Source organism: Pieris rapae, chromosome 22 (genome assembly GCF_905147795.1).
Source record: "Pieris rapae chromosome 22, ilPieRapa1.1, whole genome shotgun sequence".
Taxonomy (NCBI): domain Eukaryota; kingdom Metazoa; phylum Arthropoda; class Insecta; order Lepidoptera; family Pieridae; genus Pieris; species Pieris rapae.
The window spans coordinates 504,871-521,111 of NC_059530.1; the positions used below are offsets into that span (position 1 = coordinate 504,871).

A 16,241-nucleotide genomic window follows, 5' to 3' on the forward strand; every position below is an offset into this window, starting at 1 on the left:
AGTCCACGTGTCAAATGTTAGCCGAACTAAATATACCTACTTAGATTTTGGAGACGCTTTCTGTGACAGAATGTCGGTCCAACTTTTGGGCCTTTCCTCAATTTCTACATCTGTTTTCATGATCTATCGCTATGGGGAATGAGATCACCTGTATTGGGCACTTCGATTTAGTTGGGGTCTTGGAACTGCTAAACTTCTATTAAAAGGAATCTGGTAAAAGAGTTTTAAGGAATCTGGTGGGAGAGTTTTAAATTTATTCAGCGATAATGCTCTAGTTTCACTGAGAGTTTGTTGTAAAAACGAATACAATTTCCATAGAAGGTTTATCTTCTGGAGCCTGATTTGTCGTACGCTTAGATTAATTAGTTCTATTTCTAGTATTATACTGGTGAAAGTCACCATTTGTTTTGAAATCTTTTGTACATACAACACACAAGGGGATTGTTGTATTGGCGAAATACATTGTAAATACATATTTATGTAGGAATAAAGAAAATAATAGCAAATTTACATAATTTGATATTATATTCTCACTTGTTCTCTCTTTCTCGTTTTATCACGTCAAGTCATTTTCATCACGGTTTCATTATTAAAAGAAGAAATTAAAACCAATGATATAGACAGATTAAAACATGTCTATTATCGCATCTGCGTAATGAAATTAGTGATACCATGTAATTTTCAATTTATCAATTCGTTAAAGTTAAGAAAGTTGCAAAGATGTTACGATGGTTAACCGTTTTTTGTTGTAAGTGTGTATTTATTTATTAAAGTTCACCACATATAATTCTATGTCTACAATATATTATATTAGATATATCTTAAATACATGGCAATTATTAAAATAATAAAAATATTCCTCCTCCAATAGTTCTACCGGATTAGATAGGCACTTTACTATGTCTCTTTTAATTTGATCTGCTCACTACCGAATTTATTAAATAGTTCTTGATAAGGAGTGTTTTGCATATTAATTTGTACTGTTAATAATTAATAAAGACATTTTTTTTATTATCATGATAATATCGAGAAAAATAAAAAAATAGTATATTATGATACAACAATATCGCTACTGTCACTATACACTCTGCGAACATATAAACATGTCGATAGGATCGGAGACAGCATTTACTAGGCGCAACGTCTTTGATAACGAGGATAATAATCCTATGTGCAAAGTGATAATAAGTGCCTAGGCTTTCGCCGTCGCACATAGCCCATAGGTACAAAGAAACCTTGTTCTTGGATCACACTTACTAAATACTACCACTACGTTTTTTTTTCTTTGTTTTACAAAATAATATATATTACAATATGTTACATTAGAAAACCGCTTTGGTTTTTATTAATGTAACCATAGCAGTCTTGTTCAGGAGCGCGACAATTGCATGTAAAAGTAGTTTTTTAATTTAGAATTTATGTTGGTTAGTGTTAGGCTATCTGTTATGTGTTTGAGTAGACTATTTATTAGCCGCGGTAGCAAATACCGCAACGTTCTCTCACCATATACGTTGTACGCTCTCGATGTACGAACTTGCTTCTCTCGCTCGAGCGAACTCGCTCTAGTCTGTACATCATGCTCCACACGTCTTTTTATGTCATCTAGAAAAAAGTGCTCGACTAGAAGACATTATGTATTACGTAACCAACTACTTACACCGACACATACATAATAGTATACTTGTGAGCTGTTGGTGTGTCGAGCTCCGTCAGCTATTAATATTTAAAATAGTCAAGTGAGCTATGTCAGCAGTTGGTTCAAACGAAATCTTAACAAGTGTTTTATTACTATTATTGTGTTTGTTAATGTTAAAATATCTCCTCGTTATATACTAGTAATCATAGGCGGACTTACCCATTGCGAGGCTACGGGCATATCTTTGAGATTCCCTTTATCCATCGTGAAAAGTATGTGATGCGAAAGTAGGTTTTGTTTGGTTTAGATATTTGTCATTTTACTACTGAATGTATTTTCCTATTAAGTTTTAAGTTAAACTAACTAACTTTATTTTAATTTACCGGTATGTTATAACTTTAATCAGTAATAAGGATCAAATTCAAAAGTTATAATGAAAAAAATATAAATAAAATGTAGTTAAACAAATCTATATTTTTAAATATGCTTCAGTTGTTGCGCGAGGCCGGTTTAGCCAATTAGCCGGTTTGCCACCCCCTAAGACCGCTGCTGCTAGTAATCAATTATTCTAATTCTTCGCCTGGTAGATTGTCCGGTGACACCAGAACAGGTGCTTTCCTCGCTCAACGAATAGGTATTCCAATGCAGCGAGGAAATTCCAGCAATAAAGGCACACTGTTACAGGAACCAAACTTTCTGAATTTGTTTCATTTTCTATTTACCCATTTATAATTAGATATTATTATCGCTATGTAGATTAAGCATATTGTATATTTATGTGTTAGAAATATATTATACTTATCTAGATACATATTTTAATATATAAACCTTTATTTCTTTATATATTGGTTTTTTTTTATAATTTCAGTGATACACATATCCCTGTCGTTGCACGTGGAAGTAGTAACCTCCAAATATCCCACTCCGGTGCATTATCAAAACAAAACAATGAAAGTTAGAATACCTATAATAATAGGACGAAGAAATCAACCGCAAAAAGTTGATGAACTCGTCGAAAATCTAGACTTTACCTACAAGCGAAATAACGAATCAATAAAAGCAAGAAACGTGAAAAATGTCTATAGAATCAATGTACTGGCATCAATTAATAATATTAATCCTGCAAATAACCAAGGTGTTAATAATGCATTTTTAACTAAAGGTATGATTGGTGAAAATAATGATATTAATTCTAGGAAACGCGATTTAAGTAGTAAAGAATCATTGCATTCAGTCGCTAGTAAAATGGCTGTGGATTTATTAAACACGAAACGTTGGTTAAATCTAAATCCTCGTAAAGTTAAAAAGCAAAAAGATAAACGAACGGAATTGAAGAATAGAACAAAAGACTCTAGAAGACAAAGCGATTACATGGACGCGCGTAATGATATGGCACTGATGAAGCATTTAAAGAAACTGCGAAAGAATAAAGTAAGAAGAGACGATAGAGAAGAAGAGTTACAGTACGATTTCGATGAAGAGGAATTAAATTATGAATGAAATATATATATATTTCCGTTTTATTATTAAAGTAATACATTCTCTCGAGTAGCGATACAAACCTATATGAGTCTTATTTTACTCACGATGTTTGCATTCACAGTAGAAGCAAGTGGGAGATAGTAAATTCCATTGGTACACAGCTATGATCCGAAAGATGTGACACATAGTATGCGTTCCGTCCTGCTCTAATGCATATTGGGCGAACCTTTATTACGGCATAGTGTGTTAGGTTATTTTCGTTACGGAATTTCTTGATTCGGTCGCCGCGCTCAATGCCTGCGATAAAATCTATGCAATAGCTTAAAAGCAGTAATAAAATCCGAATCCGGCCCTGCAGACCCGGGGCCTCCATAATAATAAAAAAAGCATAAGCTTATTATTACATTGCTTTATAAATCAAAATCACATATGAACAGTGTTGTGCTTTACGCGCCTCTTAACATTGTAAGGAACTTCGTTCGTTGGTGAATACTAAATAAGTAAGAAGTACTGGCAAGAAACTTTCCGCCACTCTTTTCAATCGCCAAGTTTTTAATACAAATTGTTTGAACTGGAGCAAATCAATCCCAAGGATTAGGATCATTTAAGTATTCGTCACATTTATAAAAGGCTTTATTGATTAATTTACTTTTAACGAGAGCTTTGAATTTTATTTTTTTTTAGTGATAGTTCTCTAATTTCGCTTGGGAGTTTGTTGTAAAAACGAATACAATTTCCATATAAGGAGTGGTTTATCTTCTGGAGCCTGGTAGGTTTTAATGATACTAATAAAAGTCAGGATGTTTGGGTAATTTTATTCGCTAGCATTTAATATATTGGAAAATTACAATCAACATTTTTCGACCATGCGTGTAAACCGCCAAATAGGTCTTTAATCTTTGAACGATGATTTTCTTCTATTTCCTCCAACACACGCTTGACCGCAATTTGCGAGTCGTTGCCTCGGCGACAGATAAATGTCACTGAAAGAGAAAAAATATTTTTAGAATGGACGCAAGAGGGACTGTGATGTGCCGAATAAACTCGTCACGTATGGGTATTATTATCTCTAATAATAAGTTTTTTTTTTTTTTAAGGAGGGTAGACACTTTTGCATTCTACCCTATTATCGACGCGTCACAAAAAAAGACAAAAAGTTACTTTAATCTTTTTAGATCTTTGCCTCATACGTCTGTATCTGTTTCATGATCATGTCAGGCAGGCTAGGAGGTGATCAGAAATTTTTGGGTCTAAAGCAAGCCGGATTCTTTACGAAGTTTTTGGGGATCGAACCTATAAATCTAAGATTACTTATAAATAAATAAAGAGATTTAGAGACACATAACTTACCATGGCTAGTACATTTCCGAATCTCTTCCAACAGGTCATCAAAGTCCCTATACATCTGATCGATCGGGTAGTTGACAGCGCCATCTATGGAGCACATTTTGAACTCCGCCTCGCTTCGAACGTCGACCAACAGATGGCGCTGTTCCAAGTCGATTTCGCTCAGTTTGTCCGCCAGTTCTGTGGCAGATATACGGTTCTCTGGTCCAAGGATTTTGAGATCGAGATCCTGAAAATATTGTGTTTTAGATTCATTTCATAGATTCGTTTAATAGAGTGAATTAAAATATTGGCGTTCTTCTTTATCCAATACTATGAAGGCAGCGACTATCTCAACTCAAAAACGAGACTTTGCCCTTAGTTTTAATTATACTATTATGCCAATGAAAAGTAACAATTGATTCAATTTTAATCTATCAAATCAAATGATTAATTCCAATAATAAAAATAATAGCCTTTTATTCAGATCAATTGAGTACATGGATATGTTAAGCTAACAGTAAATTCTAAAGCTTTATAGATTATGCTTAAATTTAGTGTGAATTGTTGTTTGGTTATCTTTCCTAGATCTGTTTGCCAGTCGGCAAAGCCCTCCTCCAAATACTACTTTTAAAATAGGATTTACAATATTTGTATACATTAGTTATATATATATATATATTGTATAAAGACAATGTACTCCCAGAATAAAAGCATTTCCTTTGGTTAACAATCGACATCTTTATGTGTTCAGAGAGTGAGTTCATCTTGTGTATTTAATTATTTTATTAATAAATAAATAATAAAAATGTCATATTTATATATATAAAGAGCATAAATACCTTCTCTTGGGCGCGCGAGTTACAGAATATCTCATAGTCGACCAAACCAGTGATTGTGGGCGTGTCCGAACATATCGGACACTTCAAGTTGCGCCCACGCAACTTCACTGAAACAATAATACATTAATAATAATAATAATATTTATTTATTTCTCACAAAAACTTACAAAGCTGATGAAATGATATGTTACAATAATGTATCTAAATAATTGTCATTCTTCTTTGGAGTTAAACATTAATAAAAATAACATATTTCTAAAACGTCCTGGAAACTCAAATAATATTAAAATTAATATTTTTATTATATATTTTTAATTGAATTAAAAAAAAACAAGTCATCAAAAGCAACTGAATAAATTTTCACCTCGTCGTCTTAACATCAATGCCAAGAAACAAACAAACATACACAGTAATTAAATATTATCAAATTCCAGTGATATGACACACATACATGATAATTTTTTAAATTCCCCCATTATTACAGAATTATTGGTCATGGACAATGCTGAAGCTACGCGTGTGTGTCGTCGACCTTTTACAATTGATAGCTATTCAATATTTTAGAATATGAGGAAAGTTTTTTCTCACCGGTCCTAAATGTCATGTCTTCTCCATCGAACAATAGTAGTCTTTTAACCAGGAGTTTCTCCTTCGTTTGTCCGACCAAATATTTTATCGCTTCCAACGACTGTAGGGCTCCTGAAATATAATAATTTATTTTATTTTATTTATTAACAGTTCGTTGCATTACATAAAAGGAAAATATTAAATATAATTTAATGACAAGCAACTGGCGGCCTTATCGCTTTAGAGCGATTTCTTCCAGACAACCACTGTTAGTAAAGGAAAAAACCACTATGAGTATATTAGATAAGTAAGGCAAGAAGTGCAAAAATAGAAAAGGGAAAACAAAAAAAAAAAACATACTTAACAGAAACAAAAAGAAATAAAAATAAACTAAACTGATACAAGTTACATAAAACAAAACAAAAAGTAAACAGTGCACATGAATCATGACAATCCAATTTAAATGATTTAATTAATTAATTTAATGTTTTAACGATCACGACTAACCAAAACCATTCATCGTAGATTTGAATTAAAAACAATAAGTATTGTTATTTTATACAATAAAACTCAAAATAAAGTAATTCGTACAGATAACAAACACTTATGAAAAAAAAATTCTAAAAAAACTATGAATACACTGAAATAGACATACTAAATAATTTTATTAAATTTTCGAATAGCGGGGCCCCACAGGGGGCTGTGGGGACTGGGGCCCCATGTGGGAAATTGGAAATCACTGGAAATACAAGGTCACGTGACCAGCTTACAAGCAATGGAGATTAAGTAAAACACTTTTTAAATACCTATAGCCCCAGGCACCGAACCGGCGACCCCGTTGGCCGAGCAACTGCCCACAGACTCTAGAGGCGGTGGACTGGGAAACACACACCTGTAGCAAGGACCTCGATACGTCATATCCTGGAAGGAAATTAATTTTTACTCATTTATTAGTTTTATATTTATTTATTTATTTACACTTCGTTGCTAAAGAAATACAAATAACACAGTATATATAAATTACAAGGGATGCAACGGGCATCCCTTGTAATACACATACATATACATTAGTTAATTATGTAATTTTAATAAATATAAATCGATGGCTTTACCACCTTTTTAGATTTTTTTTTTTTTATAGAACAGGGGTCAAACGGGCAGGAGGCTCACCTGATGTTAAGTGATACCGCCGCCCATGGACAGTCTCAATGCCAGAGGGCAAGTGCCGCCTTTTAAGAATTGGTGCGCTCTTTTCTTGAAGGCCTAGGCCATTTACTTTTAAATGTGTTAAGAACTAGGGCACCACCACGGATTCAAAGCAGCTAAATCAGAGAAATTTTAATTAAATTTTTTTAAAAATTAAAAAAAAAAAATTTTTTATGAAACATATTGGCAAAATATGGCAAGAACTTTTATCTCACAAATTATATATTTAGATTATGATTGTCTTCAAATATTACGTAAGGGATTTGGGTGGAGGCGGGGTCTAGTAACGATGCGTTTCAGGGTCTAGACGGGGTGTCAATAAATAAGGATTCACTTAACATCAGATGAGCCTCCTTACCCTTTTGCCCCATTTTCTATAAACAAGGGTATTTTAACGAAATACCGGAAGTATTTTATTTTCATCCCATTATTGTGAGTAACGTATACGTACATAACGTTACTAGGGGGGGGGGGGAAGGGGGGTACAGAAAAAGGTTACACTGCGTTACGCTCACTTTACAGATAGGTTTAAAACTTAAACTACCTTTTCGGTGGGGTTTTTGTCTGCTCTGTAACCATAAATGGTGAGTTGGCCCTCCATTTTCAGCGCACTCCCTGATATCAAAGGAACCTGAAAACAGTATAAAGAAATAATTCAATAGGAATATTTCTGTGAGTAATAATTCCTTGATTAGCAAAAGAAATTGAAGCGAGTATTATCAAATTATTTAAATGAAAACTCTATTACGCAAGTCTGTATAAGACCTGTAAATTACTTTTTTTAAAGCGCGACATTAGAAATGTTGTATCGGCATCCCTACTCTCATGCAAACAAGAACTGGCAAGAAGAACTCTAATCACAATTAAATTATATTTATATACAACATACAAAACTATACATAGACTAACTTACTAGCTTCTCCTTACCTTAGTCAAAACAGACACATCGCTAAGCAAGTATCTTGTTGGTACATTGTCCGAACAATCTAAAATTATATCATAGTTTGATGCAATGTCTAAGGCATTCTTTGAATCTAACTGTACATTGTACGGTGTCACCTTTATGCGGGAGTTTATGCTGAAACAATAATATAAGGTTCAAATATTATATAATGGTATACCACAAAGTGATGGTGCGCAAAAATTGTCTAAGAAATTTCTTGGATTTTGAGGTAATACAGATGGTGCTTTGTAATCTACATCATTGGCCGATGATGAAACTCAGCTGCAGGCATCTGATAAACTCCTCTGAACATCACATGCAGAAAGAGCTAACATCTCAAGTGGAAGTGACTGGTTGTTGACAATTTGAATTACTCTTTGTTGAATATGGTCAAATGGAAGGAGCTAGATACTTTAATAAAGACATGGGGACATAATGTTTGCATCTGAATAAATTCAATGTACAAAGAACTTTATTGTTGCCAACCTTCTCAAACTGTTTGCAGCAGACTCCGCTTTGCTTATATTTTGATCTCCTTCTGTATGCAGAAACTGCCTATGTATATTTGTTAGATCTACTGTATCATAGTCTATTATGCCAATTTCCCCTGAAAATAAAATCACATTAAGTATAATTAAATATTAAATCAGAGCAAGATTACATTAAAACATAACAAACAAAATAATTGTGTTAACCGTAAATTGTTATCTTTTAGTTGTAACCAAGCAGACACACACAGTAGTATAATAGAAAAAAAAAATACTTTTATACTTATTATAGAATTTAAATGTCTGTTTCAAAAATTAAGCTAGTTGATACTCTTAGTTTTAAATAATACACCTACCAACTCCAGCACCGGCTAGATACACAGCAGCAGGACATCCCAAGCCACCAGCCCCAACTATTAATACTCTGCCCTGCATTAATTTCTCTTGTCCACAAACACCTATTTCTGGCAACAAAATTTGTCTACTGTACCTGTAAATTAAATTTCAATATATCTGGGTTCAAAAACATTTAACTATATAAGTCATAAGATGCAAACAACATTTGTAAAGATTATCTTACATACTTTGAAATATTTACACAATTTGAAATATGGGGTTCTTAAAGTTTTCTTCCTTTACTCAAAATCAGCAATAAGCAAAGAGTTACTACTCTAGAAGGTAACATATATTCATACAGTCAATTTCTTGTAAAACTATCAAGGTAGGTAGTACCTTTCTATTGCCCATTTAGGTAATGTTTCACCAAACTGCACTCTTAAAGCCTTTGTTTGTTCTATGTTAGATCCATTTTGATTATCCATATGTATTTCTGCCTGGAATGAAATGTGTACATGTATTATATTAATCAATCAATTACATAAAAATTATTATAAAACATTAGTTGTCTCTTATTGGATTAATTAACAGGGTTTTTAGATTAGAGGCTATTCTCCTTCCTACGGTATCTTGTTATTTAAAATGACTTTCAAACTTTTGAAAATAATTAATATATAAAACATTATTTGTTTATAGTTTCTACCAATAATAATCAGAAAAACATTTGAATTCCATTTGAGTAAAGAAAATGTTTTTCTTTATACATGTATATTGTAATAGCTTAAATGTGTACCACTACACAGTATTTAGCTATATATACGGATTCGGATAGGTATAATACAAATCAAAACGTGTTTTTAATTAGTCTAGCGAAAGAAATTTAATAAACATACCGTTCCCATTTTATGTTTAATTGAAAGTAATTCTTGTTCCTTACTCGCTAAATTCTCTCGTAAGTCGTCAATTTCCTTCTCTAGTTTGCAAATAAAATCCATGTTAAAATATTTTTTTGAATACTTGATGAAATATTTTAAGTCGGCTAATATTTTACAAAACAAACAACACCAATGTTTATAAATTTGCGAAAATGTCTATTTTCGTAATCGTGGATTTATTTTCATAACTTTCGTCGTTGACGTTCACTGAACTCAACAGTGACTGCTTGCTAATGTCAATTGTCAATGCCAAAAGTTTATTTTTAATTTTAAACGAGATAAGTATTTTAGCTTGGATGTAGATAATTTGAATTAAAAACACAATTATGATAATTACTTATAAATACTATAAAAACAATATGTAAACTTTTATTATTATTAAATGTTTAATACTACTCGATAATTTCGTAGATTTTTCGAATAGAACATGGCAAGTAAAATTATCAGGGGAATCCCCAAATAACAATTTTATATAAATTTCTGAAACCATAGCTCATAGATGAGCTGTTTAATAGAAGGTTGTATTATTATAGACGTATCATATTTTACTATTAGCTTACATGTTATAAATTCTAAGAATGTTTTATTACAATGTAGCAAATTGTGTAAGTGTTTATTACTATAGGTAATTTACTGTTTAAATATAAATAATTTGTACTGTTTTGCTTGCGAATGAAATATGCATTAATAAAAAACATGTTCGATGTACATATTATGAAGAAATCGATAGTCTAGTTGTCATTCTAGTCCCACACAAGATTATATATTTTAATGTACTTCCAAATAATTGTTTGGTACCTTAAACTAAGATTTATGATTTTTTAAAGGTATCCGACGCTATTCTTGATAGCAGAAAAATATATTTTCATCATAATTTATAATAAAAATACCTTACATCATGATTATTCTACCGCATTTATTATTATTAATAACCAAACAGGAAGAAAATAACTCAAAAAATGTTGGAACACTCATACGTAGTGTCGTATTTTTTTTTTTTTTTAAGGAATCTCGCTGTTGGCCTTAAGGGCCTTTACAGCTCAGCACGGGCTGTAGTAGTGTCGTAGATTACATGTCATTCATTTATATTATGATGCCTATGCCTGCCTTATTAATTTTCCTTTTAACAGTCTAAAAGGAAAATTACTAAGAGGAAGTATTGCTTTCGCGTACATTATAAATGATAGCCCTAACTCAGAGTTGGTAAACGCTAGAGAACAGTTCGCACATACTACAAACTGAAAATTAATATAAATCCTACGACATGAATTAATTAAACATAGTTTAAATACCAACACAATTTACGAGTTTACATTCGTTTAAGAATAGATTTATATGTTATTATACATTGTTTTAAGTTAACGTATTCATACAAGTTTGACTTTTGATACTAAGTTCTTGTGTTCGAACCCTGGCTGGATGTAAATGCATTATGCAACAAATGCGAAATAAATATTTGATGATTTAGTGAATTTCGCGTAATGCCTTATCATGTACTTAACTCCGTACAAACGGGCAGGAGGCTCATCTGATGTTAAGTGATACCACCGCCCATGGAAACTCACATTGCTAGAAGGCTCGCTACTCGCTCGTGTGTTGCCGGCCTTTTAAGAAATACGCTCTTTTAGTAAAAAGCACTAGTTTCGATTATTGAAATTGATATACAGTATGTAAGCGAATAATATAGCTTTCTACTTAACTTGAATAATATTAGGATATTTAAAAATACACTTAGTTACACAGTTTGTAAGAGTATTTTAACTCAATTTCCAATAATTGAATATTTTGCCAATAAAGGTTGCTTCAGTAATTATATTAGACGATTCGCCTCAAATTGCAAATATAAAATTACGTATTATGAAAATTTTTAATAAAAATTTATAATTTTATGGTATTTTTTTATAGACAAAAATACTCTATGATTATTATAGGTATAGGTTTAGTTTAAATTCACGGTTTGTAGTTTATCTTTTGAAAAGCAGTTTTTTTCAGTACAACATAATATGACCTACAATACAACACATATTTGGGCAAAGAAAAATCGAGGTAAGTTTCAAAATTTTATTTCATATATAAAAGTTTAAAAAATTCATGTCAACATTTAAAGACTTAAAAATACAAATGCACTTTTACTACGGAATACAGACTTTTCCAGAAGCAAATTATAGACAATATATATTAACTTAATCTATTAAAATATTGCAACTACATAGGTCATGATTATTAAATATGTGACCACCATGTACCTACATAGTAATTTGCTGCATTTTATACACCATGTATATACAATTTGGTAGAAACTATTTTTAAAAAGTATGAACATTCTTGCAATTTAATTCCCATATGTAACTATCTTTTGATAGGGACAACAAGTATTTTTTTATATTTTTAATATGCCTAATTGAAATAAATGATTTGACCAAACTGTTTCCAAAAACAAGTGTATAGGAGTTTATTATATTTCATCAATATACTTTCTGGTTATCAAAAAGCATTAAAGTAAATTGTAATAATAAATCATCAATAAATAATTTTAAATATTGATTTTTAGGCCTTCTTTTATTTTCTCAGGCCATTTTATTTAGGAGATCAAAAAATAATCTGTAATTTTGTGTAACTTTACACATTTTCTAGAATAATAATTAACGGATATTTGTATACATAGTTTAATGTTTGTAGTTTCACTAATAAATAAACTGAAATATTTTTTTAACTCTTGTCTATAAGCCAAGCCATATAGTAGTATAAAATTCATTAAGGTATCTATGATATAAAAATTCTTAAGCATTAACATAATATCACTTAGTAAATATGTATTTAAAATTTTAAAACCAAACAATGTGTATAAGTTATGTGTGTATATACAAATATATGCAAAAAATAAAGCACATTTTTTTATGCATATACATTAGTGTGTTATACCTAAATAAATCTAAGATTTGTTTTTAATTGACCAATTCAATGAGGCTGTTTCACTCATCTATTGTGTCTTTTATATATAAGGGTGGTAGATAATCAAAAATTCATAACCTCCAGATTAATTATTAATAATGCTTGACAAATTGTGCCTTAGTTGTCTTAGTCATAATTATAATTTCCTGTCATTATTTTTCCAGGGACTCTTCACTATATCAGCGGCTTGAACTGGTGTCATTAATAAGAGAAGCTGTTCTAGCTGCAGTCAAGGAAGTGATGGGTCTCCTAGATGCCTCAGTGCCCTTTGCTTGTATGGTATAATATATATATATAACTATATGGTGAGATATTGTTTGTGTTCCTAATCTTCCAAAAAAGGTTGACAAATTTAGGTGATGTTTTAACATATACATATACCATATTTTTGACCAGAGCTTCATAACATCACAAGTTAGTAATTCTATGAAATTCACTGCATATATTGGAGTATAGAAATTATTTAGTTGAACCAGTTTTGATGAAGTTTTCAAAAGATGACCTTATTTTTAAATTAGTGAGGCGCTCCTTATTACAATCTGCCTTAAGAATTTCGGTTTTAACAGAAGGAATGTCCTCATTAAATTTAGACTCTCCACTGTCCAAAACAAGTCGCCGTTTCCAATCTCTCTGATCATCTAATACTTTTTTTCTTGCCGCCAAGCGCTCCATGATTTGCGGCAAGATAATTGACTTTTCGTAGATATCAGGGCCTTTCGTTAAGTTTTGGTTGTTTTCTTTTAATTTCATCTGTTTAGCGTATAGTTTTTGATCTTTGACAACAGTTTGTAGTAATTGCCCTGATTTTATTTGGGTAAATTTATTATTAGATAGCATACTGAGTGCTTTGGGTTTTTTGAGATCCTTTGAATGAGTGACTGGAAGATTGTTATCAAATGGATTAATGAAAAATGCATCCATTGATTTATTGAGGTTTAAAATATTTTTTGCATTATAACATTTGCATTTGACTGGGATTTCTTCTTTTTCAATTTCATCTAATATGTTTCTTCTCATGCTATCAGTGAGTTGAAAGTGACTTAGGTCACTTTTCATACCGGGACAATCTTTAAAATTATTTTGATGTGAAATATCTTTTGAATGATCTTTTGTTTGATTTGTCATGTATTCATAATCTGGTTTAAAATCTGAAGTGCCAACTTTTTCAGCCTTTGGTGTTTTTGTTTCTATGTGTGGATCATTCTTTGAAGTTGAACATTTAAAGTTGTTGAATAATGAAAATTCAGATGTTTCTGGAATGCTTGTGTCAAATTTAGTTATACATGATCTCTTTAGATCATCAATTGTTGCATCTAAATTATTTTTACTTGCATCCTCAGTTGTTTCTCTCACATCAGTTGTGTTGGCACTGGATGGTACTATTCGGTGAATGAAATCATCAAAGCCGTGTAAGTTAGTTTTATCTAGCCTAACAGCTGTTACATTATTATTTTCTATATTTTTAACTTCCTGTTTGTCAATGTAATTGCCGAAGTCAATAAGTGCATTTTTGTCAATTTGAGATGGCTTTTTTTGTAAATGAAGTGGTGTAACATAGATATTTTGATACAAATCAACTAAATTGTAGTCTGTTTTAGTAACAGTATCTAAAAAAGACCCCACTTGTAGCGTGGCATCAGGTTGTTTTTCTTCTACCGGTGTTAAATCAACAAGGATTTTATCTTTTAAATCAACTTTCTGTGGTTCTAGTACTTCATATGGATTAAAATTTTGTGACACTGGATCTGTGGCGCAATCCAGTAACAAATGATTCTTGATTGGCTCCTGCCACATTCTAAAACAGGTTTTGGTTGTTTAAGAATGCCTAAAATAAAAGCTTGCCAAAAACAACATTTTAGAATATTCTTTCCAAAAGGATATTTTTGAATTGGAGTTCAATTTGCTTTAGCAAATGACTAAAATTGTCAAAAATAAATATTCTTTTATAACAATTGATGACTATCAAACCTAAAAAATTAGTAAGTACATAGGTTTCTGTTTGTATCTCAGGGCTATGTTACTAATTGTTGACTAAACCTTTGACTTACAGATATACATTTATAGCATATTGCACTTAGGGACTTCTATTTGGGTTTGTTTATAAATACTTCTTAAGTTATCGGTTTCGAAAAGCATTTTTATTAGTTTGGAAAACATAAGTTTTAAGAAAAGTCATAAACATAATAGTGTTCAAAGATAAACAAAAAAATATTAATTTCTTAGACTTTCGGAACAAACTTGTTGTGCTTAATCATCAGTACCGAATAACAAAATATTTTTAAAAAGTGCATACCTTTTAACTTTTAATCAATATATTATCTGACTGAGTTTTCAATTTAAGATAACGCCCGGCTTCCTGGGGAAAAGTTTACACAAGACAGGAATATACAATTATTTAAAATAAATCATCTTATCGCGTAGGTAATAAAATAAAATACCTATCATAGACTGCAGACTGCAGAGTGCAGAGTAAAGGATTAGCGAAGCATAGTTTGTAAAAATGAAATACGTGCTGTTATTTTGTTTGTTCGTTAGTGAGTTAGCTTAGCTATTGACAATTGAAGTATTTAGTATCTAGGATAATACAAAACTCTTGACCAGGACCAACTAGGTAACTGATTGCTTTCGTTAAAACTTATAGAATGTAGGATGTAATGATATTGCCATGGTAACAATGGAGAAGTTCGAGTTCAGTTTTAAATTAAGTTTTGATTTTGTTTTTGTTAGCGTTATTGTTGTAGTTTTAAATTTTGTTTTTGTAACGTTTATTACAATGCCAGGACCAAATACCGTTTTACGCAGACATGCCAGAAAAATGATATACTATGTGTACTGTTTCATTGAGAAAGAAGCTAAAACTGAAAAAGAGACGGTAAAACTGACTGCAGAATCTACTAAAACGTCAGAAAGAACAGTTAGACGTATAGACAAAGAAGGTAGAAATTCCGAATTCCTCACTGTCTTTAGGACACCGGGAAAAAAGAGGAATGGAACAAAGCCGATTACAGATATCGACACATTTGACCAGTCGGTGGTAAGAACTTGTACCACAATTACCATATTACAAATAAAGAGCTACCCACAGTAGAAAAGCTTAGAAAAAAATTAAAAGTTTTGTTTGTTCCCTTTTGTAAATCTTTTCGTTATATAATGCATGTATGCATGTATTCCATCTGTGGCTATGTTCTCGGTGTATTTGTTTGCTATTATATGTAATTGTGTTAGCTTTAGGAGTACAAAATAAATAAATAAATAAAAAGATGACATCAATTTTAATGGGTCGGAGCGCAGTCTGCATAGGATTTTATGTGACTCCAGCGACGAGAGTGAAGATAGTTTTGTCGAGGCTGAGGAGTCAACTCCTTCCACCAACTCAGGTGGTAGTTCTAGTTTGATGCCAGGTGTAACAGTATTATTAACCGATAGTGACGACCAGAACTTATAATTTTTAATAATAATATTTTTTTACTTAATAAAAAAATTTGCATATTATGTTTTATTTATAACACCTGATAAATGTCACGAATT

The 16,241-nt window shown here is 31.4% G+C and overlaps 2 protein-coding genes across 3 annotated transcripts; both read right to left on the reverse strand.

Moving 5' to 3' along the window:
• Positions 1-3,913: 3,913 nt before the first annotated feature.
• Positions 3,914-15,164, reverse strand: LOC110998954 (adenylyltransferase and sulfurtransferase MOCS3). Of its 2 annotated transcripts, none has more exons than XM_045633106.1 (11): positions 15,007-15,164; positions 9,223-9,323; positions 8,847-8,980; positions 8,489-8,609; positions 7,987-8,137; positions 7,604-7,690; positions 6,660-6,774; positions 5,875-5,985; positions 5,287-5,393; positions 4,469-4,694; positions 3,914-4,101 (listed from the first exon to the last, which is right to left on the reverse strand). In XM_045633106.1, exons 2-11 carry the CDS (start codon positions 9,309-9,311, stop codon positions 3,947-3,949), a joined length of 1,296 nt encoding a protein of 431 aa, XP_045489062.1. In that variant the 5' UTR covers positions 9,312-9,323; positions 15,007-15,164; the 3' UTR covers positions 3,914-3,946. The 2 variants fall into 2 exon arrangements, with proteins under 2 accessions (XP_045489062.1, XP_022123466.2); XM_022267774.2 differs by lacking the exon at positions 15,007-15,164 and adding an exon at positions 9,720-9,977.
• LOC110998955 lies at positions 12,792-14,996 on the reverse strand. The gene has a single exon (XM_045633107.1). The coding sequence runs from the start codon at positions 14,505-14,507 to the stop codon at positions 13,173-13,175; it is 1,335 nt and encodes a 444-aa protein (XP_045489063.1). The 5' UTR covers positions 14,508-14,996; the 3' UTR covers positions 12,792-13,172.
• Positions 15,165-16,241: the final 1,077 nt, after the last annotated feature.